Genomic DNA, 13456 nt, shown 5'->3' with positions numbered 1-13456 from the left:
CCCATGTAGCGCAGGTCCCCCAAGCCCTCCCTAGGAACAGGTACCTCAGTGCCAGGAGTTCGTGGCTGGTTTTATCCTCTCCATCTTGTCGATCTCCTGAAAAATCAAGCCAGAGAGGAGCCAGTCAGTGTCCCCATGCCCCAGGCTGCCCGTCCCCAAACAGAGCCAAGCAGGACAGCCCAGCTCGAAGCATGTAGCCCACACAGCACAAGGTGTCCGAATGGCCCCAGCCCTTCGTGGCACCCATCAAAGCATCCCTTCCCCACCTGCCGTGCTCCACAATGCCCAGCCCCAGTGCCCCCCCCAAGGTACTTACTGGTGCCCAGCTTGTCGCTGAGCCTCTCGGCCAGCTGCCTGCCCTGGGCCAGCTGCTCCCGAAAGCCCTGGCCCAGGTAGTAGTCGATGTCAGTGCCACGGAGGAGCTCCTCAAAGGACCGCAGGGCATCGCGCAGGTGCTGGGCCAGGCTGCGGCTCACCCCGCGGCCCTCCCGCAGCGTCTGTCGCAGGTGGGAGAGCTCCCGAGCCTGTGCTTGGATCAGCGAGTCGTACTTCCTAGGGCGGATCAGCAAGCTGGGGGTCCACAGGGCTGCCAGACCCCCCCCAGAGAGCACAGCAGACAATGGGGTGCCATGGGGGAGTCTGTGCACTGTCCACCCCTGGGACTCTGCCCCACCGTGCAAACACCCCGGGAGCCCAGCTGCGGGGAAAGCATGCAACAAGAAGCCACTGCCTTGGGCAATCCCTGGAGACCTCCATAGCTCCCCCATCTGGCCCTGGTCCCCACGGTCTTACCCTGGCCAAGTGGCAGATTGCAGCTCCTTGGGCAAAACCCCTCCGGGCTTGATTGTAGGCAGCTGCGCTTCGAGGAGGGCAACACGGTGCACCAGGTGCTGCAGGTCACGGTGCGCCCGCAGGGCAGGCGGGCAGAGGGTGCTGTGGCTGTCCGACTGCCAGCCCTCATCCTCATCTGTGAGGCTGTGGGCTGGGGAGGCCAGAACCGCGGGACCCATTGGGGGCCGCTCAGTGCCCGAGGTGTAGCCACTGGTGACGGAGATGGAGCGGGCACGGCGCTGCAGGCTCTGGATCACCTTGTTCGCATTGAGCAGCTGTGCCTTGAGGTCCTGGATGTGCTGGCACAGGGCCCCCACGTCTGCCGGTGCCACGGCTTTCCGGGCAGCCTTGCCCACCCCGTGCATCCCTGGCTGGCACAGGGACCCCAGCTCCTCGCCCAGGCTGGGCTCACTGAATACATCTGGCTCCTCGCACTCTGCAGAGGAGACAGGGCACAGTGTCACTTTTCCATGCCGGGTGGGCAAGACACAGGGATCCCGGGAGCCGCTGGCTCTCCTTACCAGGGCTAGTAGTCTCGTCCCGGTCAGCTTCGGTCTCGCTTCGCCCACATGTCTCATAGCCCAGGTCCTGGAAGTCCACCTGCACTTGCTTACTGAGCTGCTGGGCGTGGGGTTCACCTGCAGGGCAGCCCCCTCAGCTCAGGGTCCCCCTCCGAGCAGGATTCACCATCCCTGCCCCCCACACAGCGCCATGCACAGGGCATACCAGGCTCAGCACAGACCCATATCCCGCCTGGGGTTTTAACTCACGGAGCAGGACGTGGTACTTCTCCAGCTGCTCGGCTTGTGCCCGCACCGTGGCCTCCGAGGCGGCAAGCTTGTCCTGCAGCTCCTGGCACTGCCTTTGGCCCTGCGCCACCTGGGAGCGCAGCTCCGCACCCAGCCCCGGCCAGCCCCCGCCGGGGGCTGTGACCTCCGCCTGCCAGAGGGGAGACAGGTTGTTAGCTCCCCACCTCCATCACCATCCCCATCCCAGTCCCCCTGTGCCCAGGGCACTTACATGACTCCCGTCCCCTCCAGGTGGGGTGCCAGGGCAGGGTCTCTTGGGCACATCATCCTGGGATCGTGCCTCCAGCGCCGGGCGTTTGGCGGGCACAGCTCCCCTTTCTGCTGGGACCCCGTGGCCATCGTCACTGCCACCAGCCGGGCGGTCCCCAAGGGTGCTGCGGCTCTTCCGCTGCAGCCTGCGGGGCTCGGGGACCGGGGAGGCACCCGGCCCAGCCTCCTCCTGCTCCCCACTCTCCAACAGCGACGTAGCTTCACCCATCCGCTCCTTCAGCTCCGCGTTCTCCAGGCACAGGCTCAGCATCGCTTTCCTGAGGGCACACGGGGCTGTGAAGGGCAGGCAGCAGCCGAGACACAGGGTGCCTCCTCGAGCTGCAGCCACCCACCAGCTCCCACATCCCAGAGCTCTTGCCTGATGTGGGAGACAGAGGAGAAGCCGGCTTCCTCCAGCTGTGCCTTCAGCTCCCGCAGCTCCTTTTCTGCCCGCAGCTCCCGCTCTGGCGTGGCAGGTGCCATGCTCCCCATCAGGGCCCTCTCCATGCCCCCACTTCCCTTAGGGGCCCGGGGGCTGTTCTAGAGGCACAGAGGGTGACAGGGATGTTCCCAAATGGGCTAGGACACGGTCTGGCAGTCACGCAGTGCCCAACTCTGCCACCGCTGTTCCCGGTGCCACGCTGCCCTGACTCACGTGCTGGGTTGCCACGCCATGGGCTGCCTCCTCCTTGATGCTGTCAGTGAAGTTGGTGCTGGCATCATCAGCATCTATGCCTGTGGCCTGACCTAGGGGACAGCACAGCACAACAAGGCGCTCAAAGCAGTGGCAATGGCAGTGCTGCCTCTGTCCCTTCCTCCCTGATGATGCCCGTGGCCACTGTGGGCAGCCCCGGGGCAGGTGCCTGCTCTCGTACATGCCTGGTGCTGGGGCACTCCCAGCAGGACTGAGGTCTCCCCACTGTCCCTGTGCCCTGCCACCCCCTCTCTGCGTGCTGGAGCTCCAGCCCAGCACCCTGTGCTGGCCCTGCACCGAGGGAGGGGACAGCCCCAGCTGCCTGCAGCCCCAGGGACGGCACCCCAGCACCAGCACCTGCCCCATCCGCATCTCTGCCTTCACACCACCTTGTGCTTGCTGCCCCAACACACATGCACACACGCCACCCACCCTGCAGCCACTTCACAAGCCACGGCCAGCAGCAGCAGCACATGCTCGGACAGGGAGCCTCGCTGGCACTGCCCCAACCTGGCAGGAGTGCGGGTGTGCACCCACACGATTGCCTGCCCAGGCGAGGGCACTAACAGCCCCCCTGCCCACGTTGCCCAAGCCCCGCTGTCACGCGTGGCACTGAGCTCTTTGCAAGCCCTGCGCTGGCCTTGCAGAGCTGCAGCAGAGCTAAAGGGACGCTTGGGTCCCATGCCACAGTGCACAGGGGGCTGGGGCCCACCCTACCCCACAGAGCTGAGCTGGGGACATGCTCTTCTGCTTGCACCCAGCTCTGCTCCTGGCCCCTTGGTGCAGAGCCCTGGGCTCTCCTCCCACCCAGCTGCAGGGCCATGCCTGCTCTGCTTAGGCTCAGACTGCCTGGGCTGGGACATGGGTGTACCCCAATCCCTCTTCTCCCCAGGGAGAGGGAAGCTTGGACAGGGCCCAAGACCATCCCCTGGGGCTGTGCAGGGACAGGTTTCATAGCTGCTTGTGCCCTGCAGGAGATGCAGCTGCTTTGCCGGTAGCCAAACCCATCACCATCAGGTCTGGAGCTCCCAGGCAAGGCTGAACACGGAGCAGGGGAATGCGGAGAAATACTGGCAGGACAGAGGCCAAACATCGCTGGTGAAGGAGAAGCCAGCAAGGAAGCGTATGGCTCCTGGGAGGGGGAGCCAAGGGCCAGCCAGGAGCACGCCTTGCAGGGGGCAGGCGGTTGCACAGCACACTGTGCACGTAGATGCTGGCGCAGTCAGGAGACCCACTCGTGACAAGCAACTGCCAGGTGGTTGCAAAAATCAGGGGCACCTCACTGCCCAGGCTGGGCAGACATCACCCTGCGTGGCAGAGCCTGTTTATGGAAGCAGCCGTGGCCCAGGGAGCAAGGGCAGCCATCACAGAGAAGCGCTGTTCTAGGAGCAAAATGCTTAGAGGCAGCTGGAAGCAGGAGCAGCACCCCAGTGAAGAAGCGGCTCCTGTGGGTGGCATTCAGCACAGCCAAAGCACAGCCCTGCGAGCCCCCAGGGACGCAGCCTGCCAGGCGACCAGCCGTCTAGGGCTGCGTGTCGATGGCTGCAAGGCCCTGAGGCGTGAGGAGATGCAGGCCCTCAGCTGCAGGCTTTGCTGGGGGGCCGAGGGCCACGTGCACAGGGGTCTCAACCTGGGTGGGCAGGGTGGCTCGCAGCAGCACAGCTGCTCTGGGGACACGGGAGGACCACCTCTTGTGCCAGGACGCAGCACCCCACTTCTCACCCTTGCCCACAGCTCCGCACAGCTCCCAGCGCTTGGGCAGAAAAAGGAGAAAAAAAAAAAAAAAAGGGAAGAGGAGGCAGGTGGTGCTTGGGGAGCAGAGAAGCGTGCATGTAGGGCAGACTGCGCCCAGGCTGCTGGTCACTGAGTGCTTGAACCCTCCATTGAAGCAGGAGCACACCAGGGTGCAAATTCAAAGGGACAGGGGCTGCTGAGCTCTGTATATTACCAGCAAAGGAGACAAGAGATGCAACCCCAGCACTATTTTTCACAGCTCCTCTGTCTTTCACACCTAGCCTGAAGGCAAAGAGAATTAGTTGCACGGCTTGAAAAACCGCATGTGACCCACAGGCACAGACACCCAGGTGCACTGGCTGCGCTGGAAATCTTCACGCTGCTGGGAACAAAGGAAGGGAAGCAAGGTCCTCAGGGAAACTGAGAGAGGAAGGAGAGACCTCCACAAAGAGCTACAAGACAGCACAAAGCACCGCACAGTTTGACAGAAGGTGTTCTCAGGCATGGGATGCTCAGGCTGGTCCTCCTGTGGGGCAGAGGAGTGCACAGCCAGGGATATCAGGGATGAAAGGAGGCCCTAAAGAACAGAGCGGAAAAGTTGGGACACCTCAGCCTAGGGTAATGCTCCCCTATGGGGCACTTTACAGCAGTGCTGCTAGCAGAGGCCAGGGACAGATCTGCAGCTAAACACACACACAAGAAGAGATGGGAGCTGCCAGAGAACCAGCCAAGACTTCCCCCATGCCATGCCAATGAGTCTGTGCTGGCCCCTGGGCTCCATGGTACCCGAGGGACCAGGGAGCCAGCCAAGCATCAGAGCCACGATGGAGGAGGAAAAGTGGAGATACGACAGGGACAGAAAGGCTCCTACAAAGTGAGAGGCAGAAGGAGAAAGAGAAGATGGTGCTACACGGAGAAGTGAGAGGAAGGGAATGAAACACGAGAAAGGAAAAGCTAACCAAGTACCAGAGCTGCTCAGCAGCCACCAGCTGTGTCCCTTCAGGCCACATGAGAACTGCTGACCTCCCCACACAGCTAGGTGTGGACCCAGAGGAGTAGCGCTGACCTGCTGCGTGCGAAGGGAGAGCTGTGCTGCCTCCTATCCCTGCCCCAGGCAGGGCAGAGAAGACCTCAGCATGGGCGCAAGGCATGGGATAGGTGGTGCCACGCGAAACAGTCACAAGGAGATGTGCAGCAGAGCAGTCACAGGTCCAGGTGGCGCAGCCCAGCAAGATGGAGCTCTTCTGCTCCATCCGCTCCTGGTTCAGCTCCCCCAGCAAGCAGAAACAGATGCTCAGAGGTACAAAGTTTGCTCCTGACACCTTGGGAAGTGATAGAGACAGCTGACCCACAGCCCGCTGTGCATAGGAAGCGCTGGTCATCAGAAAGCTGTTGCTATTGTTTTTCAGCTCTCACACCAGCCTCAACACTCCCACAGGAGGTGAAAGATGCCCTAGAAAAAGGTATGCAGTGGTGACAAGTGGGACTGTCCCCAGCAAACCAGAAACAGGGCCCTGCCCGTTGCCCCAGGGGCATGTGGAACCTGTAAGCGAGATGTGCGCGTACAAGGGAGGGAGCAGACCCAGCCCAGACCCTGGGAGCAGGGACAGGTTTTGGTCACCCCAGATCATCTGTCAAAAAGAGGAGGAAGTTCTCCCTTGAAGGCACTCACAAGCCAGGCTGAGACAACTTACCGTTAGGGGGGGAGGAAAAAAAAAAAAAGTCAGTAAAATCATCAATACTGCAGTAGGATTTGGTTTAAGCATAAAATTAATTTAGTTCTACACTGAAGACTTGTGTAAGAGCCCCAGGAAGGCTCTTGCGGCCCTTCTCAAATTCTCTGGCTCTGGAACCCACTTTTCCATACACCCCTTCTCCTTTTGGGCCAGCTGCCATCAACCCAAGAGGGGGATGCCACTGGGTAAGAAAAATGGTGAGGGAATACAAAAACTCACACTCATGCACTTGGGAGATGACAGAGAACATCTGGTGTTTCCTTCAGAGAAAGGGAATCTTTATTTGGCCCATGGGGGTGGGAGGAGAAGGGAGATGAGGGAAATCAACTAAAATGGAATGATTTGAATGTGCAAATACATCAGTGGCCACCAGGGTGGGTCAGACAGGAACACACACGAGACACAGGTGGATTGCACTGATCGCCGTTTCCAAAGCAGCTCAAAAATAAAACAAAAGAGCCCTGCACCAGTTCTATCGTACCATTACTAAGTACCAAAGCAACCCTCCCAGAGTCAGTGAGACAGGCTCGCTCGGTTAGTGAACCGTTTCCGTGGCAGGCAGGCGAGCGTCAGTGCTCAGAAGGCATGCTGGGGTAGGACTCTCACACGCTCCTGTTCCCCACCTCCTATGGCGCCCTGCGTCTCCAGCCTGCTCAAACGCTCCAAGCTTCTTCCAAGAGCTTCTTCCAGCTGAACCCGGAGCTCCTGGACCCCCTCCAGCTCCACCTGCAGAGTGTGGTCTCTCGCAGCGCTAAGCGGACACGCCGCACAAAAGGGAAGAGGGTTAGACAGGCTGCAGCAAGTGCACACCAAATTGGCCCCTCCATCCGGGACTGCCACTTGCTCCAGGCACAGACTCCGCATGCTCCCCAGGCAGCTCGGCCACCTCTTCCCTCACCTCTAAACCTCCCCAGAGCACAGCCATCCCCAAAAAAGGCTCCAGCCCATGGTAGGGGACTCCTAGGCACAGCTGTTCTTCAGTAGTTACCCAAGCACTCCATTTATGTGCTCTCTTGCTATCAGGTAGCTCAAATATCCCAGAGGCTGCAGCCCCATGAAGGGCAGGGGATTAATGTGGAGGACAGAAAATGCAGGCCATACTGTGCTGCGGGACAACTGCCTGGATAAGCACCTAGATAGATCTTTCTCAACTCAACAGCTGGTTGGGAATTTGACAGCAGCCTCTGAAAGGTGGCCAAGTGTGGGTGGGAAGCTGAGCTGGGAAGGGATACATAAGCCAGGGAACAGAGATGGAAATCCCAGGGCCTGAACAAGAGGTGGCAATGGCGGGAGTTTACGTAGCATTTAAAGCTGGCCGCTGCAGCCTCTTCAAGGGCAGAAGGCAGCCTAAAACCTGGACTCCCAAAGCCACATTTGTCGGACTCTTTGCCCAGACTCCCTCTTTCCCACTGAGGGCTCTCAGACTTGCAGAATGATCACTGCATCAGGGATTGTCCCACTGGAGCACCCACGCTTGCCCCAGCAGCGGAGCAGGGCAGCATGGAGTCAAGGCAGCCTTGCTTACCTGTCTGGGTGCGTGTGAAACTTTACCAGGCTGCCATAGAGCTGCCTCTCTGCCTGGAGAGCCTCATTTAACCGATTCCTTTCGGCCACCAGCCCTTCGAGCATCAGTAACAACTGGTTGGAGAGAACAGACAAGAGGCAACATTTAGAGACAGAAATCAAAGGAGGCATCTGGCTGCCCCAGAGAAACGGGGACTTCCCCTTCCTCTCTTGCTTGTGTCCAAGTGATCAAGTCGATTGGTGTCACCCTTGGACTCCCGAAATACTCTGCCCTTGAGACAAGTGCTACAGGGAACCAATCCTATCCTGCTTTGTATTCCCCCTATTGCACACAGCCAGCTTCCAAGAATAAGCACATCTCAACATATCCAAAGGCTGAAAAGAAAGCCTCATAACCAGCGGAAATATAAACACATCCAAGCTTGCCCCGCATGGCGCCCTACCTGCTGCCTTCTGTTTCCAGTAGCCTCTTGTCCTCGTGACTCTGCTATGGCCACTTTCTCCCGAAGCACCAGCACTTCTTGTGTCAGCCTTTCTATGGCTGGAATTTCTTCGGGATCCACCAGCTGCATCTGCAGATCCTGAAAACCAAGAGCAGGAGGGCTCAGTGAAGAAGGGATCAGTAACAAGGACAGCTGGACCTTCGTAATCCCCCTGGAACACAACTATGAAAAGTTTCCAGCATTTGGAAAGATCTGGGTCTCCTAAGAAAGACATGCCAAAGCACCCAGGGTGTATTAGGCACAGAGAACAGCCTGGAGCAGGAACTGAGAAGGGACACAATGCACTCTCTTTAAAGGACTCTCAAAGAAGGGTGTTTGGCACACAAGGAGCAAAAAGCCAAATAAGGCCACTCTGGGGGTTTGGGGCCTTTGCCTTCTGGCCAAAGTAACACAGAGGGCTGTAGGCAAACCAGCAGCAATACCATCCATGGACAGCCAGCCACGTTACTTCGAAGAGGCCCCTCGCTCCTTAGTGAAGGGTACCTGCTCATGGCTATGACAGAAAGCCTGCAGCTTGGTTGCTAACATCTTGCCATTCAGTGTGAGTGAACATGAGGTACAGGATGTGGGGAAAGAAGAAACTCATCTGCAGCCTTCCCAGGCGGAATTGACCCAGCACAGCACGTTATCTCACCTTGATGAGGTCCTCTTTGATCTGGATAGTCCTGGTCAAGGACTCTATATCTGAGGCCTGCACCTGCAGCTCTTCCTCCTGCGTGGCCACGACAGACTGGAGAGCAGTGAGCTCCCGCTAAGGAGGGAAGACAAATCTGTGAAAAACTTCAGAAAGCCAAAACACCACTGCAAGCTGCTGCCCCATTTCTCTCACTGGGGGTACCCTCACGATAGGGGTGTCCAAAACTTCCAGTGAGCCCAATGGTCCCCTGTAAGCAAGGGAGATTAGCACAGGCTCCATCACAAGCTCACCCTGCTTTCCCTTTCCTTCTTTGCCATTAGCTCCAGTTCCTCTTTGGCATTAACAAGATCCTTCTCCAGTTCTGCTGCTGACGTCGTAACTGCAAAGACAGCTTGGTTACTACAGGGTTACCCTGTGTCAGCTGCTCCCTCTGACCCCAGGATTAGACAGAATCCCTCTTTGGCAAGATAGGTCCATAATGCTTGTGCTCCCCATCACACTGCCTCTTAGTAAAGGCTCTTCTTCCCTGGTTGATCCTTAAACAGCAACCCAAGGCAACAGCAACATCCCAGGCCTGCTGTCCCACTTCTGGCAAAGTTCAGGTGTCCTGTCCCCAGGGCAATACCCAAACCAGCTGTACTTGTCTCAGCCCAGCCTGAACCACAAAGTCAAAAACCCTTCACTAGACAGCATCAGCTCTTCAGTGGAAGCACCTCATCTCAAACCCGACACCAGCCTTTCTCTTTCCCATACTCCCATCCCCAGACATCCCTGAACCACCACCCAAAGAGAAGGCGCAGCTTTATTTAAAATACTCGCTCTTGCTCAAAGCTCTTTGCTCTCTCACAGTTTCATGTAACCATGTTTTCCCCACAGCAACAAGCCCTGGTCATGTTTGGGGGCCTTGAAAGAAGCTGTCACCACACTCACCTCCCTCTGTCCTGCAGCTGCTGTCCCCCTGTGGGGGTCCGGCAATGGCTGTAGCTCCACAAGCTCTTTGCAGTATTTCCTGAAAACATAAAAGCCTCCAGGTTTCCACCTTTATGGGGAACCTAGCACTCACAGCTTCCCCAGAGCTCCAGGATTGCAGCAAAGCTGCTGGCTGCTTTGTCAGTGCTCTGAAATGCGAGAAACCAATGAAGGGGATCTAGCCAGGCAGGAGGGACAAGTGAATTGCACCCAACCTAGAAGCTGTATGTGTGGGCAACAGGGCTCTGGCCTTGTTTTATTTGGCACTAGGAAGTTGCTGGCAGTAAGCATCTTCATAGTAGGGATTAAACAGGTTTCACTCAACTGCAGCAGCAAACCTGTCTTTCAACTGAGACTCTACAAAGACCTACATCTTCATCCAAGGATGTGGCCCAGAGGGACCATGCAAGAAGGAAAAACAGAGCTTGGCCCATATACATGTCCCTGGAAATCTCTAGAGCTCACTTTGATCCTAGGAATAGAAATGAGCAACCTGTTTACAGCTGCTTAAAAATGTTCAACATGTCAGCTCACCAATAAACCATTAACAGCTGCTCAAGTAGGAGCGTGGCATATGTAGCCTCAGAGTTGTGTTCAGCCTCAAAGCGGTTTTTAGCAAAGCTGCTTTAAAAATACCAGCTCCAATTGTGGAAGAGACAGCAAACAGCCAGTAGGCTCTGCCAAGAATTAGTGGGACCTAAAATTAGCTCTCTTGTCCCCTCTAGAATGTGACAATGTCAGGGAGGGGATTACAATACAGCGAGGCAGCCCAGCCCAAGGAAGGACTGGGTCAATGCTGGAAGGTCAGAGGGTGGATTTCTTTCATACTCTCACGTGCCCTAAGGACTCAAATACTGCCTGATCAAAATGCAAGGAGACACTGAGTGACAAAGGCTGGTGGAATCAAGATCAGAACATCCAGGCAGCATTTCTGCTCCTCAGTTTCTTCTCTTCCTCCTATAGGAAGTCTCTTCCCTAATCTCACTTTCATTTCTATTATTCTCTGTGGTGCTCCCCTCTCCCCCATTTCCTCCTGTTGCATCAGTTCGCTCTGGAGCCCTGAGGCCATGGACAGAGAAACACAGTGCACAATTCTTACTTGTACGGGCTGTTTGTCCTGCTTCAACAGCCTAGCACCAGATGACTGGGTCGCAGCAGGCTCCTTCCCCAACACATGCTGGCGTAGGAGTTGTAACTCGCAGCTCCTTTCAGCCAAAGCGCACGCCATCTTCTCAGCAGCCATCTGATTGAGCAGGAAAAATAGGCAAAGGCAAGGCTGTGATCAGGGGTAGGATCCCTGTCCCTCACCTTCCCTACATACGAAGTGAAACCATCTCAATATTTATCTGTCACTTGAGACTAGAAGTGATCTGCAAACCAGCCTGGGAGCTACTGCTGCTGGCCACTCACAGCGACTCCACTGCAGCCCTCCCATCTCTGCTTGCCAGACAGCTACAGCAAGGCTCAGACTCTCTGCCTACAGAGGAACAAGCTCCTCAGTTTCTCACACCCCGTTCAGGAGGGGAGAAAGACAGAGGACAAAGAAGAGGAGACAGTACTTGGCCTTCTAGCCCCCTTTTTATGCAAGGAAACTCAATGCAAGGCATCTTGGGTAACACTGAACCACACCCAGTGTGCAAGAGTAGGCAGAGTAGGAACTGTGGCTCTTTAAGTGGCATTTACATGCCCAGGACCATGCACTAGTTAGACTAATGTGTAAGTTAAGAGGCAATGAGCAGAGCTTCCTCAGACTTCTGTGCTACACAAGAAACAGCTGAGAGTCTTCTCTTCCGGTCTGGTAACACCCACGTGAAGCAGCAGCCCTCCCATGGCCCCTCTGCTGCCTCAAGCCCAGGAGCACAGATATCTAGGAGGATCTGCACCTCCTTCCCCACCGCACACACAACCCCCCAGTCCATTTAATGACATAGACCTGACACCTGAACATTGCTACAAGAGCTGCTGCTTCATAACTGCTCCCATGTGATGGGCTGAGACCAACCCAGAAATGGGTCATGGCATTTCATGGGGTTCTTCAACACTCAGCAGCTCCACCAGGCTACATCAACAGCAGCCAGAGAGCAGCTTCCATTTGCTTAATGCAAGGCAGAGCCATCCACCCCAGCCTCCCCACGGCAGCACTGCACACAACTCACTCTGCTCTGCTGCTCCTTGGTGCTCATGGCCTGCAGCAGCTCCCGGATTTCAGCATCGTGCTCCATGGTTTGACGGTTCCTGTCATTGAGGAGATCTTGCAGCATTTTCTCCTTGTGCTGGAGACGCAGGCACAGCTCCTCTGCTACCTCACTCTGTCCTGGGCCCAGCTTGCACAGCAGAGTTGCTGTAAGCTCCTGAACAAGGGGGAGGAAGGGAGAGATGGAGAGACATTGCTACCACCAAACTGCAAGCTGTTCAGGGAGGAACAGCTCTTCGGCCTGGGTGTAGCTGAGAGAGCAGTGTCCTAGCAAGCACAGGTATTTACAGGTGCCAAAAGCAGCCAGCTTCCAAAGCACTGGGCACAGGTTCAAGTGCCCTCCTCAGAGGCAGGCAGCCAGGAGGCTCTGGTCTGGGACCACTCTCTCTGCAGACAAACTGGCTGAAGGCTCAGGAAGCCAAGCTAAGGCCTTACCTCCACTTCCTTGTTCCTGTCATGCAGGCAGGTCTGCAGCTGCTGGATGATCCCCTCCTGCTCCTTCTGCCTGCTGTGGGCTTTGGCCTCCATCTCCTCCTTGAGCCAGCGGAGGTTTTGGCAGGTTGCTGACACCTGCTCTAATTCCAGGGTTTTGGCTTTCAGGAGGCTCTCCAGGCTCTGGGGACCACAACAGAAGCAGCTCAACCAGAGATGGAGACTCTATCCTGAATTAAGCAGAACTGGAAATACCAGTCTCTCCTGCTAGTGGAGTCACATAGATTCACCCCTGTCCTCTCCAGACACCACACTCACCTCTACACCCAGCCCAGAAACACGAGTGACCCAGGAACTTGCCCCGCACACAGGGCCAGAGGAAGGCCAACACCCTGCAGCCGCTCTCCCCCCAACAACCAGAGCATCCACAGAAAGGTTTGTCTAGCACCACACCACAGCCAGGCTGGACTCTGCATGCCCAGGTAACAAGCACTCACGTGAATGGTGGCCTCATTGCTGGACAGGACACTGCGTAGCCTCTCCAGGTCACTTCCACGCTCCCTTATTGAGAGATGGAGCTGTTGCAACTCTTGCTCCTTCTTCTCCAGGGCACAGAATTTCTCATCTACTGCTCGCTAGGGTGAGAGGGGGTGATTGCTCAGAATGGGGTAGTAGGGCTCTGCAGCCCACCACTCACTTTGTGGGGCACCTCAGCTCTCCCTTTCAGAGGACTCCTCCGGAAGGCTGAGACATGAAGAGCATGTAGAAGACATGGTCACCCCTGGGGTCAGCCTGGGGCTGTACCGCTGATGGTAGGGTAGCCCAAAGGCTGAGCCCCAGGGAAAACTAAGACCTCACCAACAGACTGTGCTCACCTCCAGAGCAGCATCCCTGTCGCTGACTCGCTGCTGCAGTTTCTCCAACATGGCATTCATGGCTGCAGGGCTCTTGTCCAAGCTTTGCTGGCATTGCAGAAGCTCCCTCGATTCCTAGAGGTCACACACACACACACCCCCCTAGTACAACTGTCAGTCCAGAAACCTCCCAGAGAGCAGCACAGGAGAATCTGGGCTACCTCCCTCCACCCTACACTTGCTCCACCCACCACATTAAAGGGTAGTAGAGTCCCAGCACCTGGGGCTGG

At 56.9% G+C, this 13456-nt stretch overlaps 1 protein-coding gene across 4 annotated transcripts in view; it reads right to left on the bottom strand.

Annotated features, from left to right (window-relative positions):
* The window catches only part of PDE4DIP (phosphodiesterase 4D interacting protein), a 30675-nt gene that overhangs the window by 5153 nt on the left and 12066 nt on the right, over window positions 1-13456 (bottom strand). For 2 of the 4 annotated variants that reach the window (XM_082313556.1, XM_082313554.1), the window contains 19 exons: window positions 13188-13301; window positions 12810-12947; window positions 12316-12495; window positions 11843-12037; window positions 10786-10929; window positions 9648-9726; window positions 9008-9096; window positions 8715-8831; window positions 8021-8158; window positions 7579-7691; window positions 6677-6804; window positions 2545-2636; window positions 2269-2429; window positions 1852-2167; window positions 1602-1770; window positions 1353-1469; window positions 793-1267; window positions 317-570; window positions 45-96 (listed from right to left, as the gene is read on the bottom strand). In XM_082313556.1, the coding sequence (XP_082169682.1) occupies window positions 45-96; window positions 317-570; window positions 793-1267; window positions 1353-1469; window positions 1602-1770; window positions 1852-2167; window positions 2269-2429; window positions 2545-2636; window positions 6677-6804; window positions 7579-7691; window positions 8021-8158; window positions 8715-8831; window positions 9008-9096; window positions 9648-9726; window positions 10786-10929; window positions 11843-12037; window positions 12316-12495; window positions 12810-12947; window positions 13188-13301 (3071 nt within the window). The remainder of the gene's footprint in view (window positions 1-44; window positions 97-316; window positions 571-792; window positions 1268-1352; window positions 1470-1601; window positions 1771-1851; window positions 2168-2268; window positions 2430-2544; window positions 2637-6676; window positions 6805-7578; window positions 7692-8020; window positions 8159-8714; window positions 8832-9007; window positions 9097-9647; window positions 9727-10785; window positions 10930-11842; window positions 12038-12315; window positions 12496-12809; window positions 12948-13187; window positions 13302-13456) is intronic. The other 2 variants (XM_082313553.1, XM_082313555.1) reach the window with 1 other exon arrangement.

This window comes from Platalea leucorodia (genome assembly GCF_965183815.1).
Source record: "Platalea leucorodia genome assembly, chromosome: 5".
Lineage (NCBI taxonomy): Eukaryota > Metazoa > Chordata > Aves > Pelecaniformes > Threskiornithidae > Platalea > Platalea leucorodia.
The sequence above is the reverse complement of the archived record's forward strand: the minus strand, read 5'-3'. Positions and strand labels throughout refer to the sequence as shown.